The sequence below is a fragment of the Typopeltis vanoorti genome, chromosome 15, assembly GCF_054136105.1.
Source record: "Typopeltis vanoorti isolate ZY-2024b chromosome 15, IOZ_Tvanoo_1.0, whole genome shotgun sequence".
In the NCBI taxonomy this organism is placed as follows: domain Eukaryota; kingdom Metazoa; phylum Arthropoda; class Arachnida; order Uropygi; family Thelyphonidae; genus Typopeltis; species Typopeltis vanoorti.
The window spans coordinates 57,757,355-57,778,555 of record NC_143563.1 but is presented as its reverse complement, the minus strand read 5'-3'; the positions used below and the strand labels follow the sequence as shown (position 1 = coordinate 57,778,555).

Genomic DNA, 21,201 nt, shown 5'->3' with positions numbered 1-21,201 from the left:
AAGATAAATTATATTTAATTCATTTATACGACTCTGTGACAGCAACAGCTGCTTTAGATTTCATTTAAATTAAGATAAGATCTGAATATCATTTTCTTTAATAAAAAACTTAACAAGATGTGAGTTCCGGCACCTTTTTTCTAGAAAAAAAGCACTGGTTATACTGGATTGTTGTTGTCTCGCATACTGTGACAAACTGGTTTTATGCTCTGAAGATGCTGGATAGAATACCAGCAATAAGTTAATAGTTATTTTCTTATCAGTATGTGTTCTCATCTATACTGTTAAAATTAATCAACACAACCTATATCATTCATATATGCTAATTTACTTACCCTTTGAAAAATCTGCAGTAAAATCTTCCATTTATGGATGGAATTAATATTTTCCTTGATTAAGGTCTAGCAAAAAGTTAGCAAGCATGCTAGTTATTTGTGTCTGAATATTGTGGTTCCATATAAGAAACATCTTTATGAAGCTATTTTCCACATTCATTATCTGATGGCATCCATGTTAGGAGGAAAGCATTCAAAATATGACTGCAGAGAGTGGGTTTATAATGGCATGTTGTATTCATCCCATTAGTATGAATGCCTGTCTTCTACTAGAACACTGTCATTGTTTCTTTTAACACACCCTAAAATTTTTCAGTAATAGCTTTGAAAGACATATTAATCCACTAATGAGAGAAAGATCACCTTGTTTTTAAAGCATGTTCAAAATTTAGAATTACTTTCTTTTTTTTCTTTTTTTCTTTTTTTTTTTCTGTGAGTCATGCTTTCAAAACAAGATGATCTTTGTGCCACTTTTGAGGAAGTTTTGACTTTGCAGTCTATATCCTAAGATTTCATATGCTTCTCTACTGTGGTTATCATTGAGGTAGTGACATAAGTGAACGTTGACAATCGGAATCCATTTCATAAAAACATGATGCTGTACTTGCAGATCCATTGGTAGAGTTGTCTCCATCTACAGACCTTATTTCAGGAGATTCAAGAATTGACATTGTACTAATATGAGGTATTGATCTCATGGCTAATGGCATGTTTGTTAAATTTTGACTGTGCAGAAAAGCCAGAAATGTTTGTTATGCACAGGTCTTAATCACTTGCATGATCTTTATATCCCTCCTCCATATCATTGAGATAACAAATGGCATTGATGAATGTATTCTTTAACCATCTTCTGAAATGCATGGACAGGTGCCATAGCATATGTGGAGAGCCCAATTTTAGTCCTCATCTCTTATTTAGCATTCATAGTATACAACTCACCCTTTCTTGGTAAGAGGAGGGAATGCTGGTTTTGTACATTTTAATATCAATTTGTTACACACACAAGAGCACACTGTTGTAATTCACTTATGAAATGGAATATATCTTCAGATGCTGATTAAAATCATAATGTGCCCTGTCTTTTTTGCAATAGTAACAAAGGAGCAACTACACTGAAATACACTGTACGGAGTCACTTTAAATACAGAACAAAATTAAAAGAAAAATGTTAAACACCTAGGTACAAAACTAAATGCAGTGCTCAGAAATAGCCTTATATCTTTCTGCTCACACTTGATGATAGTGTGATCACAGCATATGATTGAAGCTATCTCAAGGAACAGTTACAGTAGCATATAATGTGTCATGTGTGACACCTTGCCTGCATGCCCTACATGTGGACTTTGAGCTGGCTCAGTGTCTTAACTCAGCACTTTTGACTCAACAAAGACATATTTTAAAAAAAAAAAAAAACTTTAGGTGATAGAATTGAACAGGTGGATGCCATTTTTGCATTCAGTTGTATGATGTTTTAAGAATACTTGTGACATAAAGACTGAATAATATAAGCACGTAAACACAAGAAAGATATTTAATTAACCAAATATTTCGGTCTGGAAATAGCAGACCATCTTCAGTGGCACTACAAGAACAGTTTAAAAAAAAAAAAAAAAATACAAGGCGGAACACTAACAATGGATCATTTAAAAATAGAACAAGCCACGTGATGTTATATCACTAAGTATTAAAGGGAATATTTTTAAGCAGAGACATGATTGAAATAAAGATATTAATTAATAATATTAAATAACATAAAATTAATATGAATTAATGAGTTATCCTGATTAGACTTTCCCAGATTTTTTATATAGATATACGGTCATTCCTATTCAGGTTAGGACGATGGAGTAAGGCCTCTGCGCTTTGTAGAGGCCTTAATATTTTCCTTGATTAAGGTTTATTCTTGAACATTTATTCTTTGAATAAACATTCAAATTTATAACGGGATCTATGTAAGAGGCGAGTTTTTGACCAAAGGATGTTGTGGTTAGTTTCAATCCTGTGCTGAGCCAGTCCAGATTTTTCAGGTTTGTTGTGATGAATGGAGGATTGATGTTCTTGGATTCTTTTTTCAAGAGAACGTCTCTAGTTTGTCCAAAATAGGAGAGATCACAGTTGCAGGGAATTTGATAAACTCTAGGAAGAGACATAGTTGAGCGTTTGTCTTTAGGAAAAGGAAATTGGGAAGATAATTTGTTAATAGGTGAATACGTAGCTGTTAACTCATATTTCTTCAGAATTCTTGGGATTTCAGAACCTATCGCAAGAATTCTGAAGAAATATGAGTTCACAGCTATGTATTCACCTATTAACAAATTATCTTCCCATTTTCCTTCTCCTAAAGACAAACGCTCAACCATATCTCTTCCTGTAGTTTATCAAATTCTTTGCAACTGTGATCTCTCCTATTTTGGACAAACTGGACATTCTCTTGAAGAAAGAATCCAAGAACATCAATCCTCCTTTCATCACAACAAACCTGAAAAATCTGGATTGGCTCAGCACGGGATTGAAACTAACCACAACATCCTTTGGCCTCTTACATAGATCCCATAATAAATTCAAACGTTTATTCAAAGAAAGCGTAGAGGCCTTACTCCATCGTCCTAACCTGAATTGGAATGACTGTATATCTATATCAAAAATCTGGGAAAGTCTAATCAGGATAACTCATTAATTCATATTAATTTTGTTCTTTAATATTATTAATTAATATCTTTATTTCACATCACGCGGCTTGTTCTATTTTTTAAATGATCTATTGTTAGTATTCCACCTTGTATTTTTTTAAAAATTTTTTTTTTTTAAACCGTTCTTGTAGTGCCGCTGAAGATGGCCTGCTATTTCCAGACCGAAATATTTGGTTAATTAAATATCTTTCTTGTGTTTATGTGCTTATATTATTCACTCAGTTGTATTCATAATCATACCTATACAATTCTGAAAACTGCCCCCCCTCCAAAAAAAAAAAAAAAAAGGCATTAGCAGAGTATAATGGACAAAATGGAGTAGAATTGTTATGTGGATTTGTCTGTGCTTCTTTCCATTAATAAAACCATAGTTTATTTAAGACTCATTCTGACATCTCAAATTATTCTTTTAATATTAAGACACGATGTTAGTAATTATGTAACTTTTTCCTATAGTACTATCATAATATCCTGTACATCCCATGAGGGTATATGCAGTGGTGAGCTATAAGGGGCTCACGCAAGCCCTTTGTTAAATTTTTCTCAAATTTGCGAACCCCTTATTTTTCTTGTTTACTTTTTTATTTTTTCAAAAAAAAAAAAAAAAACATTTTTTTTGAAACATATTAAACGACAAACCCATACGATAACCTAACAAAAATTAGTCTATTCAGCAGTGTATAGATTATTTGGAATTATTGTTTCAACTCCTCTATAAGAAATGTGCCCAAGTTTGAAAATAAAATAAGCACATGCGCTATCTCTACCCTTCTCCCTTCTAGTAACCAATCATATGGTAAAACTAGTAGCCAATCAAATGTTTTATAAAAGATTTATATTTTGAAAGTTAAAAAATGTTTTTCTTATGTAAGATAAATTAACAATTAACATAGTTGATTGTGTGCAAATATTTCATGTTTAGATCATGAAAGATTTGTTTAAAAGTGATAACCTTTATAGGTTGATTGTCCTCTCACACTCTTTGATTGGAATCTGTACAACACAAGCTGTATTAATGAAAGTTTTTGTGTGAAATATGGCTTTTTGCTTGACGATGCGAGCCCTTTTCCATAGCCACCACTGGCTATATGCCAGGAATTTGATGATGATATTAAAAGAACAATTTGACATGTCAAATATTAACTACAAATATCACAAAAAAAAAGCCCAAGTATGAATTTTTATTGACAGCTTAGCAGCATATTTCTAAAACTATTTACATGGACTGCAGGTCTCATGCAGTGTGGGGTGAAGGAAAGGAGAATCATGTGTGCCTTGGACAAAGAATTTTGAGCGAAAGGGAAAGGAATCATGTGTATGCCTTGGATGAAGAGGCAAGTTTTACTTAATTAACATGAGTCTGTCTTCTCTGATAGCATATTTGTTGTGCTTGTGATCCTAATAATTATTATTACCAGACTTTTGTAATTTTACATTGACACTTCTAAGTTAATCATGTTGGAGGCTTAATAGATTTTTTACAACACTCAAAAAGAATTAAAATAGAATTTAATACTTCCTATATTTCGTCCTAGTCACTAGGACATCTACGGGGATTACAAAAACAATTAATGTAACATATACACAAATAACAAACAATACTAAGCCCAACCACGTGGGTGACACTAAAGTCCTATCTAGGTAGAGCGCCCTCTAAGGGTAGTAGTAGGTGGCCTGGAATGTAAGGTGGGAACTCTGGTGATGAGTGTTTCCCAAATCTTCGGAAGCTTAATGCAACCGTATTTATTGAGATTTGGTTGGTTTTTGAGAGCTGCTGCTGCTTCTAAGAAAAGTCTCTCTTTCTTGAATTTGCTGTGGTGGAGCATGGTAGTGTTCTTCCATGATACCCTGTGGATGGTGTCCAAAACATGGTCAGCCAAGCCTGAATGGCCATAGTTGTGTTTGAAGATGTAAGACTTGTGTTCCTCTAGACGGATGGATGCTGATCTGCCTGTCTGTCCAAAGTACGCCAGCTTACAGGAACAGGGTACTTTGTAAACTCCAGGCAGAGAGAGAGGAGGGAGTTGATCTATCGTAGAATGGATAAGGGTAGCAAGTTTGCAGTGGTGCTTATATGCTATGTGTAGGTTGTACTGTTTTAGTATCTTGGCTATTTTTTCGGATGTGCCACAGATGTAGGGTATGGTGATGGCATTTTTAAAATCTTGTTGACGGGGAATGGGGAAGCAGTTGATTATTTTTTTGATACTGTGATCGCTGTAGCCATTGGAAAGGAAAGTGCTGTGTATGTGGTTAAGCTCAGTAGTGAGGGCGGTTCCACTGGAACAAAGATTGAGGGCTCTCTTGGTAAGAGTTTTAATAATGCCATATTGTTGAGAGGGGTGGTGGTGGGAGAGTTTGTGGATGTATCTGCCTGTGTGTGTGGGTTTTCTGTATACGGTGAAGGTAAGTGTATCATTAGGCAGGCGTGTGACTAAGTTGTCTAGGAAGGGTAAACAATTGTTCTTTTCCTTTTCCATAGTGAACTGGATAAGGTGTCTAGGAAGGGTAAACAATTGTTCTTTTCCTTTTCCATAGTGAACTGGATTCTTGGATATAGACTATTGAGATGACTGAGGAAGGAGTCTAATGTGTCTGGGCCATGAGGCCAAATAGAGAACACATCATCTACATATCTTAGCCAGATAGAAGGTTTGAGTGGGGCTGAGTCTATGGCTCGTTTTTCAAAATCTTCCATATAGAATTTGGCAAGGGCGAGTGAGAGGGTGGAACCCATGGCAGTTCCCTCTATCTGGTTGTAGATTTTTTTGTTCCAAGAGAAATACCCAGAGTTAATGGCAAAGGAAAAGAGATCTAAGATGTCAGAGAGAAAAATGTTTTCTAAGAGAGATAAGGTGTCAATTAAGGGAATATTGGTAAACAAAGAGGAGATATCAAAGCTTACCAATATGTCTGTCTTATTCAAGGTTAAATTTTCTGTGAGGGCTTTAAAGTGGGTCGAGTTTTTTATATAGGAAGGGGACCTTCCGGTGAGGGGGATCAGAGAGTTGGCCAGCTGTTTAGATAGTCTATAGCAAGGTGCATTGGTGGCATCTACTATAGGCCTGAGTGGGAAATTGGGTTTGTGGATTTTTGGTAAACCGTATATTCGGGCGGTACGGGAGCGGAAAGGTTTAAGTTTTTTCATGACGTCAGGGGGGCCAGGAAGATACTTTTTTGAGTAACATTTTTAGTTTCTTAACTTGTGTTTTTGTGGGGTCGTGTTCTAGCGGGATGTAGGTAGCGCTAAAAAAAAAAAAAAAAAAAAAAAAAATCCATTAAGCCTCCAACATGATGTCCTCACAGCACTTAAGCCTCTACACACGAACTTCTAAGTTAAAAAAATATATATTTTGTAGCATTAAACTCTACCGACAAAGATGTCAGAGTCACTTCTTTTTATATGGCCACAAGTATCTCATGTCACATGAGATTGTTGTAGCTCTGTCTGTGACTGCAGCATAGACGAGTACTGTTAACAAAAGTTTGCTTTTTTGGTGCTCCCCCCCCCCCCCTCCAAACAGTTAGGTCTGAGCAGCTAAAATTTTGCATAGAAATATAAAATGCATCACTTGACTTACAAGCTATTTGAGGGTTCTCTTGTGATTGTGCAGTGTACTTCAGAAATGGTTTTTGTCACTAGTGCTGTAAACTGAGAACTCTTACTTGGCAATCAGAGTTATTACCAGCTGTGGAGGTTCACTGCAGAAAATGTCTTTTTGTTTTAAACCAGTTTGAACTTCAGAAACAATATTTTGGTTATCCTAATAAAAAAATTGATAAGTGGGTTAGAATTCACATTCTTTTCTTAGATTATTTGCAGGACTGGGAAAAGATTTTGAACCTGTTTTACAATTATCCTTCTCTTAATGATAAAATGTAGTTTTGTTGGTTTGCTTAGTGGATTGTTATTAAGAAATTCATTATTAAAACTCTAAAATATCATTTTTCATATTTGAATTTGCAATGCTTTAATGTTTATTTTAAAATTTTAATTTCTTTTAAAATACTGTACTGAAGGGATCAGGTGGAAGTAATGGTGGAAAAGGAACTGAAGCTAGTAATCTAACAAAGAAATCACAACATCTAAACATGGCAGAAACCAATCTAACAATGGAAATTGCTCAACTTCTGTTGTCATTACTTCATGCATGGGGATTAGATGATAACTTAGATCGTGTTTGTGAAAGCAAATTAGGCCTTTTGAGGCCTCTCAGACCTGTATGCTTTGGACTGCTCTCTCGTGGAGGCCATATGGCACTTCTTTTACCCACCTATATGCAAAAATTGGATTCACCTAATAGAAACATTGTTCCTCCAAGGTGAGTTTTTGAAAAATCACATTTTGCTATTACTGTAATGATATGCAATATATTCATACAAGTCAGTTCTGATTTTCGATGTATTCTCCCAAGTCTTGCTATAGTACACTCCATTATAATGAATTCACTCAATACAACAAATACCAGAATTTTCTAACCAAAGTCCCATAACATCAGTGTCACGTTAAAGGAAATTTGTAATAGCAAATATTCCATTATAACAAATGATTTCTTTGGTCTCTTTGAGTTCTCTATAGTGAGAATTACTTGTAGTGCAGTTTCCTCTTTTTTTCTTTTTTTTTCCAATAAAAATATGAACAAAACTACTGCTTTCCTATCCTTCTGTAAGCTCTGACTTTCAGCTAATGGCATTCAGACATTTTTTTGGTGTCATGGTGCAAAGCAAAAATACGTAGTTTATATATATACAGGGTGTTCGGGATAAATTTGACAGTTTCGTAAGGAAAAAGAAAATCTTCTTTGTATCTATTAAATTTAATGAATTGACAAAAAAACATTACAGCAGAGTTAATTACAATACTATCAACAAGATTTACTCAAAATAACCACCATTAGCATCGATCACAGCTTCAATTCTGCTTCGGAACCTCGAACAAGCTGATGCTACAGTCTCCCTGGGAAGGGCCGCAAAAACTGTTTTAATTTTATCCATTAACTGGGCTTTTGTATTACTGGAAGTGCGATTGGTGTCTTTTTCAACTGCGCCCCATACAAAATAATCCATGGGGTTAAGGTCTGGGGAGTTTGGAGGCCAAACATTTGGACTGGTGAAGTCGTAGAAATTTTCAGACAACCATTTTTGACTTTTCCCAGAGGTGTGGCAAGGGACCGAATCCTGCTGCCATACATACGGCCTACCATTGGCTACCCTTGTTATCCAGGGCTTGACTACAGTTAGCAACTCCACGAACAAAGCCCGAATTCCAATGCCAGGGTTCTTCAACACCTGTTCCTGCAGATTTGCGAGGAATTCTGCTGTACGAACGCAATCAGATCGTCTGCTAGGGATCTTTCTTCTTGCTACATCCTCGTAGTCACCATTGCAAGTCTCTAGTTCATGCCTGATTGTTTTTACTGTATTCAGGGAGCATTGGGCAGCAGTCGTAATATCCTTATTTTGATGGCGGGCACGAATCATCATGATACAAGTTATTCTCTTCCATGATTCAGGTGGGTTCCAGCTATCCATCCTTTCTGACATCTTGTATATGAATGAAGAAGGGTCCAAACTTTTAAATGAAGAGAAGTGTGTGTTAATACATGTAACTTACGGAAAAATATAATTAATTATAAATATGTCAAATTTATCCCGAACACCCTGTATATATATATACAGGTAGTCCTCGACTTATGACGGGGTGATGTTCCAAGCTCTCCGTCGTAAGTCAAGGACTTTTGTTAATTCTTAATTTGTTTGATTTCTGTTATAATCTTTTCATAACTTATGTTTCTATATAACTTAAAACGGTGAAAAATGTATAAAGTTGCATAAACATTTATAAATTATTTATTAGCACATATAAATACAAAATTAAGAAAGAAAAATTTAAGAAAAAAATACATAAACACATATCAAAAATGGTGCACTTACTTTAATTTGAAATTCCTTTAAATATTAGTTAACATAAACAAAAAACTTATTAACAGTGTCTTTAATTAAACAGGTAACTGTCACTTATTCGAATGATATTGTTATTTCCCGCAATTGGGAGTATCTTTTTTAATCAGAAAATTGGTTAATGTTGTCTGTTGGGTTTTTTCTTAATATATTTTGCGATAATCTGACTGCTTCTCGAATTTGTTTTTCGACTTTGGCGAAGCGATCAGTGTCTTGATCCATATTTTCGAGTAGCTGAAGTCCTTGATTTAGTTTAGAAAATACTTCAGCCAATGCTTTTACAGTAAATGTTTTTAACGATTTCTCTTCTTCATCTTCCTCGTTATTCCTTTCTTCTTCTACAACTCTTTCATTTTGGAAAATCAAGTTTTTCAGTCAGTTCACCTGCTTCGTGATCTGCTAATTGTTCTATATCGGTAACATTGATTTCTAAATCCAGTTTTCTTGCAATTTCAATGATTTCTTCACAAATTTGTTCTAACATACTATGCTCATTGTACTCTTTGAGGGTCTCCTGCGGTAGTAACTTCTTCCAAATTCCTCAGATACATTGTTCCGATACTTCCTTCCATGAAGTTCCAATGTTCTGGGTACATTGGTTAATATCCTAATTCTTCCAAAAATCGCATAATGCTGTTATTGCTTGTTATTGCTAGAGAAAATGTAGTTTTCAGGTAATATGTCTTGAATGTAGCAATCAAACCTAGATCCATAGGTTGAATCACAGCTGTTGTTATTGGACGGTAAATACATCACATTTATATTTTCATTCAAATAGCCGATGTGAAGCGGATGTCCTGCAGCATTGTCAAGCAGCAATACAATTTTAAAAGGAATGTTTTTTTAAAACAGTAGGCACGTACTTCTGGAATTAAACAATTTAAGAACCAATCTTCGAATAAAACAATTGTCATCCAAGCCTTAGGATTACTCCTAAGGTATGGATAGATGATCAAATCAACAAGAATATTCCTCTCAGTTTGTTTACGGTTCAAACAAAAGCACACAGCCTATTTGAAATTTAAGGAAACAACAAAGATAAATATGGCCAGCATACATTTAATGCTAGTAAAGGTTAGTTTTATTGATTCAAAAGCCGATTTAACTTGCATAACATATGAATAACAGGAGAAGCTGCTAATTCCAATTTTGAAAGTGCCGAAATTTTCAAGAAAAATCTGAAAGAGATGATAAAAGATGAAGGCTATTTGCTAGAGCAGATTTTTAATGTAAATGAAACCAGACTGTTCTGGAAAAGAATGCCAGAATGAACTTACATTCACAGAGAAGCTACATCGGCACCTGGTTTTAAGGCATTTAAAGATAGGATTACACTTCTTGGAGGAAATGCTGCTGGTTTTAAATTAAAACCGTTTCTTGTTTACCGTTCACAAAACCCCAGAACTTTGAAAAACATTGACAAGAATAAATTGCTGTCTAACCAGCAATTTATTCTTGTCAATGTTTTGTCAAAATCTAGATTTCTGTCAGGAATAAGATATCTGGTCTGGAAGACTGGAAGTGATGGTGAATGTTAATGCCATAGATGTTAGTAAAGTGGACGTGAAAGTGAATTTTTAATGAAGAGATTTTTGCATGGTTTATATGTTGTGAGTGGTTATGATGTAACTTTTTTGAATGGATTCATTTATGGAGGAGATTTGCTTTTGTTACAGTGTCACTGTTATTGTTTATAAGAATCTTCACAAGTTTGATCATAATTCAGATTAGACAAGAATATAGTGGGGATGTAGTGAAAGAAAGTAGACTGTAGGACATGACATCCATACAGTAAGAAACCAGTCTTTGTGCAATGATGTGGACTTGACAGCGTCACCCCCACATACCACTACTCAGACTCTCTCCAGGCAGGACCTGACAGATTATGTGGCAGTGGGATTATGCACCAGTTGATTGCGGAGCCTCCTAACTCATTACTGACAGGTTTGAGCCCATGCACTAACTGGTGCCGGCCTGCAGCACTACCATTTTAACTGATGTACTCTCAAAAGGGTGCAGGTTATGGGTCTCTAACAGTGGCGTCACATGCCCATTTAGGATTGGTGTGCTGTCATGTGGCTTATGCACCGCTCTACAAAATTCATGTCAGTTTGATTGTATGATTGCATTTTTATTAATGTATAAAAAGTTTTAAGAGTGCATAGCACATCAGCGCTCATCTTAATTGGTCCAATGCAATTAATTGTAGGACAACTTTGAATACTTTAATTTATCAATTAATATAATTTTAAATATATGAAGGGTGCTTAAGAGTCAAAGTTGTATAACTGAGAGGAGACCTCCACATAGCCTTAAGGAATGCAGAAAACCAACCAGGGCTTCTGACCTAATGTCTAATCCTCACCTTCTCGTGGTGCACCCTGTTGGGTATCTACCTGGATACTGAATGAACGAGGATGAGCTGGCAGTTTGGGATATAGCTGACCAAATTATATTCTTATTGGCTTAAACCAATATACAAAATGATAGTACAACATGACAAAAATGGCTAGAAGGGAATTGATGAAGATTGAAAGAGGAATTGTGATAGGATGCTATGTTGCAAGCTTATCTATTCAGCAAATTGTTAAGAAATTGGGCCATCCCAGGTCAAATCAGCAATACCATTCTGAGATGGAAGTGCAGTGGGTGACCATCACACTCAGCAAATGTAACTGTAGGTAGAGTGGCTACAAAGGATAATATGTAATACTACCATTCATTGGCCAACACATTGAACGCAGAGTTCCGGGCATCAACTGGAACATGAAATCTTCACAGAAACATTCAGAACCAAGGCTCACAACCTGGGTTTCCATGGTAGAACTGCAATGTGCAAGCCTCACATTATCTGAACTAAAACAAAGCATCATCTTCAGTGGTGCTTTGAAGCAAGCTGTGTTATGGAGTAATGAATCACGCTACACCCTGTTTTGAGCAGATGGATAGGTGTGGTTTTGGCAGATGCCTATTGAATATCTTACCAGAATGTATAACCCCAACTGTGAAATTCGAAGGTGGCAGTGTGATAGTATGGTTCTGTTTTTCCTGGTTTGACCTTGGATCTCTGTTTGTGGTGCCACAAACATTGAACACTGAGAGGTATCTGAATATCCTGGACAGTGCAATGCTTCCTACTTTATGATGTGTCTACAGAACTGACCATTGTCTCTTTCAGCAAGACAGTGCACTGTGTCATAATGCTGTTACTGTAACTATGTGTTTTGTGGACACACCACACTTGATTGGCCTCCATAGAGCCCTGATTTCAACCCTATTGAACATCTGAGATGAACTAGAGAGTCAGGTGAGGTCACGAGACATCCACCCCCCCCCACACCACAAGAGTCTTGGGCCTCGTTACATGCCTATGGGAAGAATAGTCTAAAATTCCCATTGATTGCTATTGTACGCTTGTGGAAAGTAAGCCTCGTAAGATTGCTACAATCATCACAGTGAAAGGAGGTCCTACATCTTATTAAGGTGGGTGCCATGGCTGTTTGTTCTTCACACCTTAGTGTGAGGAAACAGTGTATATATCAAGTTCTAAAATTCCCTTAATTTCTTTCACACCTGTTATTCTATTTACCTTTGTAACACAATAATTAAAACTTTTAAATGCCTTGTAAAAGACTACTAAAGGAACTTTCCACTAATTCATTCAAAAAAAAAAAAAATGCTTCTTACTTATACATAATATTTCTGGTTTCTGCTTTAGTGATGAAGTGAGAGAAGGAGCAGCCATTATTATATGTCATCTCCTGACATTTTACTTGAAAACAGTAAAATCTCACACTTTCAGTGAAATAAGCAAATTTTTTAACTTATGTATTTTAGATACATTCAAACATTAAATTATAATTCTTATTTTGGACAACTTTACTTCTAATCAAGTAGATCTTCTACTCTGTTCACACTGTTAAAAATTAATGTTATATGTTAAAAGTACAAAATATTAACAAAGCAGAGCTATATATAAACAAGCAATTAATTGGACTTTTCTCACATTTTTACTAACAAAAGAAACCAGAAATTAGAATAAATTTAAGTTCACACTCATTTAGTTAAATAAAAATACTGTAGAACTCTGATCAGGATACAATATACTAGTTTTCTATTCTAATCAGATGTTCTACAGTATTTCACTTCACACTATCTTTCATTTCACACCTATTCTGGAAGCTTATACTCACTACAGCCATGAAATTTCTATTTCTCTGCCTGAATACACTCTCGTCTTCTCTCAGACCATCTCCATCAAGCATCTATTTCCTAGTTTCAGTTATCTCATATCTCTCTATACTCGAGGCCTCTCTTCCTGCACATCCTAAATATATATCATCATTCTCTTCATGTGCTTCTACTTTACTGTCTATAACAGCATTTTCAAATCTAGTTACTAGATTTGAAAAAGTTACTATATATATATATATATATATATATATATATATATATATATATATCTCCCAATACACAAGAGGTCAAAGGACCTATAAGCACATCATTGCCATGTGTGGGGTGGGGTGCAGGTATGAACTGAGACAGAAGTTTATTGACTCTTTTTTGAAGAATTGCAGTTTGTAATTCTATGGAAATATTTCTTGCAGAAAACCGTTCCAGAGGACAGAGAAGGTAGATGGAATAAAAGAGAAAGAGGAGAAGCAAGTTCAGTGTATTTGCAGTTGCACAGTGAAGTAGTGATGGACAGCTGCTGCTCTTGTTTTAACAGATGCAACAGAAAGTGGAGGAATGATAGCTGTCAGTGCATGGAGCAATGACTGTTTGAAGTACTTGTAGAATAGACACAGTGCCAAACCACTGCAATCTTTTTAACATCTGTAAGATAGAGGTTGAAGTGATTCTGTAAGAGAGGGATTATCTATGAACCAGATTCCTCTCCTCTGGACAGCATCAAGAATTTTTAGAGAAGTTTTAGGTGAACCTTGAATAGAAATAGCATCTTGAATGGAAAAAGATGCCTAGTTTTTTTGATGCTGAGGAAGATATTGATGTAATGTGTGTATGCCAGGAGAGACAGGAAGCAAGTTTAAGCAGAGAGAGATCTTATCTTGTTCTTACCCCATTAAAAGATAGTGTAGGATATCTGTATTAAAATTCAGATATTCCACAAGTTAAAAATATAAAAATAATTTAAAATTAAGTAATTAGTAATAAGATCATATTTTGGAAAGTAGTTAAACATATGTTTAACTACATAGCAAAATATGACCTTATTTTCATGAGCAAGACATTTTGAGATGTTATATTTCTTTGGCTACTGAGTCTTGCTTAGATATAAAATAAATTTACTTAGCTATTAAAATAATTATTAATTATAATTTTGTATGATCTGTCAAAGGTTTTGAACTGTTGATAAAGTATTATAAAATTGTTATAAAATGTCAGTAGTGAGAGTTACCACTGTAATTCATGCTGAGTAAATGATTAAATGAACTTACCTTGCTGCATAAAAGATATCCTTGTGGAAATGTATAATGCATAGCATTATGGGAAGGGTCACCACCCAGACTGGTTTCAACCTTTATTGAAGTCTCTTCAGTGGGAGCCAGACCCAGAGGTAATACTAAGATTGAAGTAATGCAGAAGTCAAATTTTCATATACGAGTTGCCAACAGGTGTCACACCTTATTATTAAATTACTCTGGATTAGAGAGAAAGTTGTTGGAAGTTTTTTTTCACTTGGTTATAGTATAAACTAAAGATAAAAAGAAATTATATACTTGATTTAATCCTTTATCCAAGTATAAGCAAAGTCTGCACCTGAAAAAAGTGAAAAAACTTCCAATAGCTTTCTCTAATCCAGAGTAATTTAATAAGGTGTGACACCTTTTGGCAACCCATATATGAAAATATGACCTGCATTACTTTCAACCTTGGTCTCACCTCTGGGTTTAGCTCCCACTGAAGAGACCTCAATAAAGGTCGAAACCGATCTGGGTAGTGACCCTTCCCATAATGTATAGCATTACATATACCTCTAAGGATATGGCTTTGCATTATGGGATACTAAGGCAAGTGATGTGAAGTTATAAGGTTCTATATACGAGTTACCCCAGTCCTGAAAATAGTTCAGGTGCAAACTTGTTTGCCTACACTTGGATAAAGGATTAAACCAAGTACAGTCATCCCTCGACTTACGTCTGGGTTCTGTTCCATCAGGCAGAACGCGTCGGTTCAGACATAAGTTAGTACATTAAATCAACAGAGTTATAGGGGTTAGGGACTTAACAGTAATAAGTATATTGTCATTTTAATTTTTAAACCTTATAATAAAACTGTACTGTGCATTACTGCCACTATAAAACAAGAGAATAATCACTCAAATTTTCCTCCATAATCACATCTTCATTACCTTCCCTATGTGAAGGACCAAGCTGCAGCTCTTCTGCTGTAACCTTTGTTTTTTTGATGACAATGCCCGATGTGCTTTGCTTATTCCTCTTCTTCTTTTCGTCATAAATTTGTTTATAGCAAGCAAACGCATCATGTACTTTCCTTTCTACTAATAAGTGGCATTCAACATTGGGGTCCATGTTTTCAACCATTTTGAGAACACTGCTAACTGCAGAGAACATTTCTGCAAGACTCTTCACTGTAAATTGTTTAACTACCTCTTCTTGTTTCTTCCCCCCCCCACCTCTTCCTTTTCTCATTCTTCCTCTTTTGTAACACTTTGTTCCTCCAGTTTGGCCAATTCCTTGTTACTCAATTCTGCAGGGGCACTTCCTGTGAGTTGAACTATGTCATCATCATTCACTTCAAGATTCAGGTTGTTTGCTAGGCCCACTATTTCTTCACTCGATTTACAGAGGTCTTCATTTTTTTCAAAACTTCCAAAATCGTGCACAAACCTTTTGAATGTCTTTTTTCGTATGCCACTCATACATTGAGGGGTCACTTCGTCCCAAGCCACAGCAATATTTTTAATAGCATGATAAATATTGAATGCTTTCCAGAATTGCACAAGAGTCTGGTTGTTTCCTTCATTAGCAGAAATGGCTTGTGAAAATGTTCTCCGTAGAAAATAAACTAGAACTCCCTGATCCATCAGTTGGATCAATGAAGCAGTGTTTGGAGGGAGAAACATGACTTGGTGAAGATCACTGATATAAGATGGATGACCTGGAGCATTATCTAGAATTAATAAAATTTTAAATTCTACATTTTCTTTCACACAATAGCTTTCCATTTCACTTGCATAACAGTTGATTACAGCATCCACAAACAATTTTTGAGTCATCCACGACTTTTTATTGCTCCGATAATAAACTGGAAGAGTATGCTTCCTAATGTTTCTGAAGGCTCGTGGATTCTTACTGTGCTATATCAGAAATGGTTTCACTTTATATCCAGCCACATTACCCCCTAACAGAATCATAACACAGTCTTTAAGAGCTTTGAAACCAGGCATAGATTTTAGCTTTTTGTGAATGAATTGTCCGCTTGGACATTTTTTCCAAAACAAGTAGTCTCATCCATATTAAATGTTTGCAGTGGCAAATCATTTTCCCCCGTAATAATTTTATCCAATTTCTTCACAAACTCCTTGGCAGCCTTCTCATTGGAACTTGCAGATTCACCATACATTTTCACATTACGCAGCACAAAATGCTGCTTGAATCTCGTGAACCAACCAGAAGAAGCATTGAATTTGTAGTCGTAATTGAGAAAGTCCTACTTTCTCCTTCAACATGTTGAAAAGACTTGTATAGGACATTGTTGTTGCTTCGTCACTATAGTTGAACTTGCAACTTTGTTTCAAGATCAATTCCTTGCCTCTTTTTCTGTGATTCTTCACTAGGTGTGTAGGGGCCATGTTGCACAAAATATCGCGAAATATTTAATGATAAATACACAAATAACACATTTTTCAAACACAAAATCGCCAGAGGAACTGTTGAAGCCGACTGCCCGAGGGAGGTTGCCGCTGAATGTACTGTTGCCACTGCATTGTTGCTAAATAAAAACCTTTTTACTTTACGCTCGCTTGCATCCTGTTCAAAAGTATAGTCAAAAATATTGTTTATTCTATTATGGGATCACGGGCGTAACTTTGAATGGACGTAAGTCGAGGGATGACTGCATATAATTTTTTTGGTATCTTTAATTGATGGTATAACCATGGAAAATCTTTCACTTATCCTTTTTTCACTAGTCTCCCCCAACACCATTTAGCTACTGGATCATCCATTCTATTAATGCAATATAAATTTGTGAGATTGTTAAACATAAAATTAAAATTTAACCTTGGCAAATTTTGAACCATTTTAGTAATATTTAAGTTGTATATCTCTCCATATAAATATAATTTAAAATCAATAAATTATTATTTTTTTTCTTCTAAATAGTTGTATGTCAAGTAAACCACATTGTTTGTTAACTTTATACGGTGTATTACCTTTTATTAAATCACTGGGGCTAATTCATCTTTTGCAAAATATCATGTGTTTTGTTATCATTAAATTGTCAGTTGGCATGTTTTGCATGCTAATATGTGATTTGAATAAGAAATTATGATTTAATTAAAGATAAATGGCATAGATCACCTTTTTTTATGATTTTCTCTAATGTTGGTGTTTTGTATTGAACTGACACAATACAATATGTTTTCAGTTTGTCAAAGGCAAAGCATGTTCATCTTTGTCCAGAAGTTACTGCAGATCTCTTGCAAAAAATGCATGAAGAAGAACGTGCACGAAGATTTTCTTCCTATGGACATTGGGAATTGTCTACTGCAACAACCACAACACATCTTCTAGCTATTATTGCACTTGCAAATACTCTAATGTCTATGAACAGTGCAACTTTTATTCCAGAACAGGAGAAAAAAAGAAAATTGCAAAGGTGATTTTATAAAACATAAATTAATAAGTAATAGTCAGTAAATACTTATACACTGGGGTCCAAAATGCTAAGGACAAACTACATTTTTACCTGCATATGAAAAAATGTTTCATGCCTACAGTCGAATGGTGGACATACATTTATTGCCAGCATACCAATAAATTATATTGCATAAAAAAATGTGTTATAAAAGTTTTTGGCAAGGAATTAATGTACAGTGCTTACAGAAAAATATGCTGAGAGTTTTTAAGTATGGAATATTCCATTCTAAACTGCAATGCAGCTCTCACAATGTTGTACCATGCTTAGCACCAAATGATTCAAGCATTCTTGAAGAAAACTGGCCCATCTTCCTTCATAAGGCCTTGTTTGTTTTCTGGAGGAGAAATTCCAAGCAGTAGTGTGTTTACCTATTGCATCACAAATGTGTTTCATGGGGTTGAGATCTGGGGGGAGCATCAGGCTGCTCGATTTGATTAATATTCTTGGTCTCCAGAACTATCTCCACTGCCTATCATGTGTGATGTAGTGTGGCATTATCAACAAAGAAATGAATTCTTTGCCTAAACAATTGAACATGATGTTGAAGAACTTCATTGCAATATCGTTCACCAGTCCTAGTCCCTTTTTCCAGCACTTATAGCTCAGTGCATCCATTAAGCATAATGTCTCCCACACCATGACCCTAGCACTGCTATATATATCCCTTTCAAGAACATTCTCACGATGGTAAGTAATACCACTTTCACCCCAGATCAAGTGTCATTTAGAATCAGAGAAAAGACTAAAAGAACTCTCATCTGTAAAAAGTACATTAGCCAATTGGTGTCTTGTCCAATTTTTATGGATACAATACCACTGAAAACGTGCTCTACAATGAAATGTGGATAAAGGGATGCAGACTATAGGCCTTTGGGCATATAGGCTTACTTGTCATAGACATCTTTCCACAGTTTGTTGAGATATCTGTGTTCCTGTTCTTAAATGGAGCTTGCTTGCAAGCTTACCTGCTGTGGTACATTGATTATGTTTTGTTTTGCTGTTAGAACCAAAAATCTGTCTTCACGCTTCATGGTAGAGCGAGGGCAATCACTTAACAAATGTCTGGAACACATTCCATTGATTTGACATGCTGCCCTGGATACAATGCAATGCAAAGAGTTTGATTCCAAACTCTTTGGCAATATCAGTAATTCTGCAGCCTTCTTCAAGCTTTCTAATAATTCTTTCCCCATGTGAAATCATCTAGATGATGTCTTTGAGCCATTACAAGACATCCAAATTTGCAATTTTATTCTTTCAAGAAAAAAAAGCTTCCTTCAAACACTTAGTGTAGCCTTTTATCCTGTTGAATCCTACCACATGACCCCTTTGCGCATAATTTGAAAATTTGAATGTGTACCTTCTTTCTACTCATAATATTCAGATATACAAATTGCCACAAGCTGATTCATCTGAATTTGCAGTTGTAATCTTCAGAAATAGTGTTCATCCTAGGTTTTGGACACCAGTGTAATTTCAGTTCTAATAACTAGCTAGTTTGACCCCTTATTTAATTCATTTTTTATGTTTGTTTATGCTCATATTTGGAAATATTTTGTTTACCAATTTTAAAATATCCTTGTTATGTTTGAAAATCCAGCAAGATTTTTTTTTTTAATGTAAATATCAATCCTACCCATGATATGAAAGATTGTTAACCTATAGCACAATTTAGTGATAAAAGTTAAACCTCATTCTAAAGACAAAAATATGTAACTGTTTTTGTCTGAACAAGATAGTAGTTTCAAACAAGACAGTGAAAATCATTTCCTGATAGGGATGTACAGAATACTGTGATGAAACTAGATAATTAAGTAAATTAAGTGGATATTAAATCCAACATCATTTCAAAACCAAATATAGAAACTATAAAAGTTTCATGTAAAAATTGATCAGAGAGCTTGTGAGAATGCACTCACTGCCATACTACGAGTTGCCCTTGTCAAACCTTATAGTGCCCATATATTTGCCTCCTATTGCTCCATTTTGATAAGGTTTCACTGGTCTGATAGCTGTTTCAAACTCAATGGTTTTTGCCAGAGACACTGTTTAAATAAAGGTCTCTCTAAAAATTAGGCGATTCCCTGGACCATTCCCTCCGAGTGACCGAAAAGATCATCCAACTCAGCATTGGTTCCACTCAGTGACAGGCTCACCCCACCACTGAGCAGAACTGCTCATGTTCCAGGGAAAAGCATCCACCGACAAGTCCCCTCACGGGCCACACCAGAAAACTCTCTCCCCAGAGACTCAAAATGCTCTCTCAGGGCAAACCCCCTGAAATCTAAAACCCCATCACAGAACCAGATTCGGAAGAAACCTAAGAGCGCAAAAACTCTCAGTATTAAGGAACACAAAGCGTCGGAGAGGTGTATTTTCCATAAGCGAACTCTCAATCAGTGCATAAAGTATTTACTAAAATAAAGAGCCAAAAGGCCTCAATTTGGCGATGCAAAATTGAAGCCTTATGTATAAACTTAATTTGTATCCACTTAATTATATAAATTAAGTGGATATTAAATCCAACATCATTTTAAAGCCGAATACAGAAACTGTAAAAGTTTCGTGCAAAATTTAGCCAGAGAGCTTGCAGGAATATACTCGCTGCCACTACAAGTTGCCGTAGCTGAACCTCATAGGTGACATGAATACTTAAAGCATCCGTATATTCACCTCCTATTGGTCCATTTTGATAAGGTTTGGCTAGGGCAACTCGTAGTATGGCGGCAAGTGTATTCCCACAAGTTCTCTGGTCAATTTTCTCACGAAACTTTTATAGTTTCTGAATTTGGCTTTGAAATAATGTTGGATTTAATATCCACTTAATTTATATAATTTTACATCACTGAATTGAAGCCTTTTGGATCTTTATTTTAGTAGATAATTAACTTTATATTGCTGCTGACTTCTGCTCAACAGCTTTGTTCCAGATTAATGTGTTGTCATCTCTCCATTACTATGAGATCTTATATTTCAGTTTCTAAAGCATTACTAATTTATTATTAGTATTACTCTATATTATTACTCACAGCCTATCATACCTCTCCTAAAACTCATTCACTGTCAGGACACTCACAACTAATTCAGACAATTCATTCCACTCATTCACCACTCTCCATGCAAAAAAATCTAGTCCATGCCCCCTAGTTCTCTCACTATTTGTCATGTATTGAAATATTTCCTCTATGTCAATTTTATAAAACTTTTTAATATATTATAACCATACATGTTCAGTCATAGAAAGCATTCCAGAGACCTGTCACCAGCTTGGTCACTCATCTCAGAATCCCCTCTACCACCTCTTGATC

At 35.4% G+C, this 21,201-nt stretch overlaps 1 protein-coding gene across 8 annotated transcripts in view; it reads left to right on the top strand.

Moving 5' to 3' along the window:
• Rbcn-3B (WD repeat-containing protein Rbcn-3B) overlaps nucleotides 1-21,201 on the top strand; it is a 717,321-nt gene that overhangs the window by 512,081 nt on the left and 184,039 nt on the right. For all 8 annotated transcript variants that reach the window (XM_090405900.1, XM_090405903.1, XM_090405904.1 and 5 more), the window contains 2 exons: nucleotides 7,046-7,347; nucleotides 17,621-17,851. In XM_090405900.1, the coding sequence (XP_090262026.1) occupies nucleotides 7,046-7,347; nucleotides 17,621-17,851 (533 nt within the window). The remainder of the gene's footprint in view (nucleotides 1-7,045; nucleotides 7,348-17,620; nucleotides 17,852-21,201) is intronic.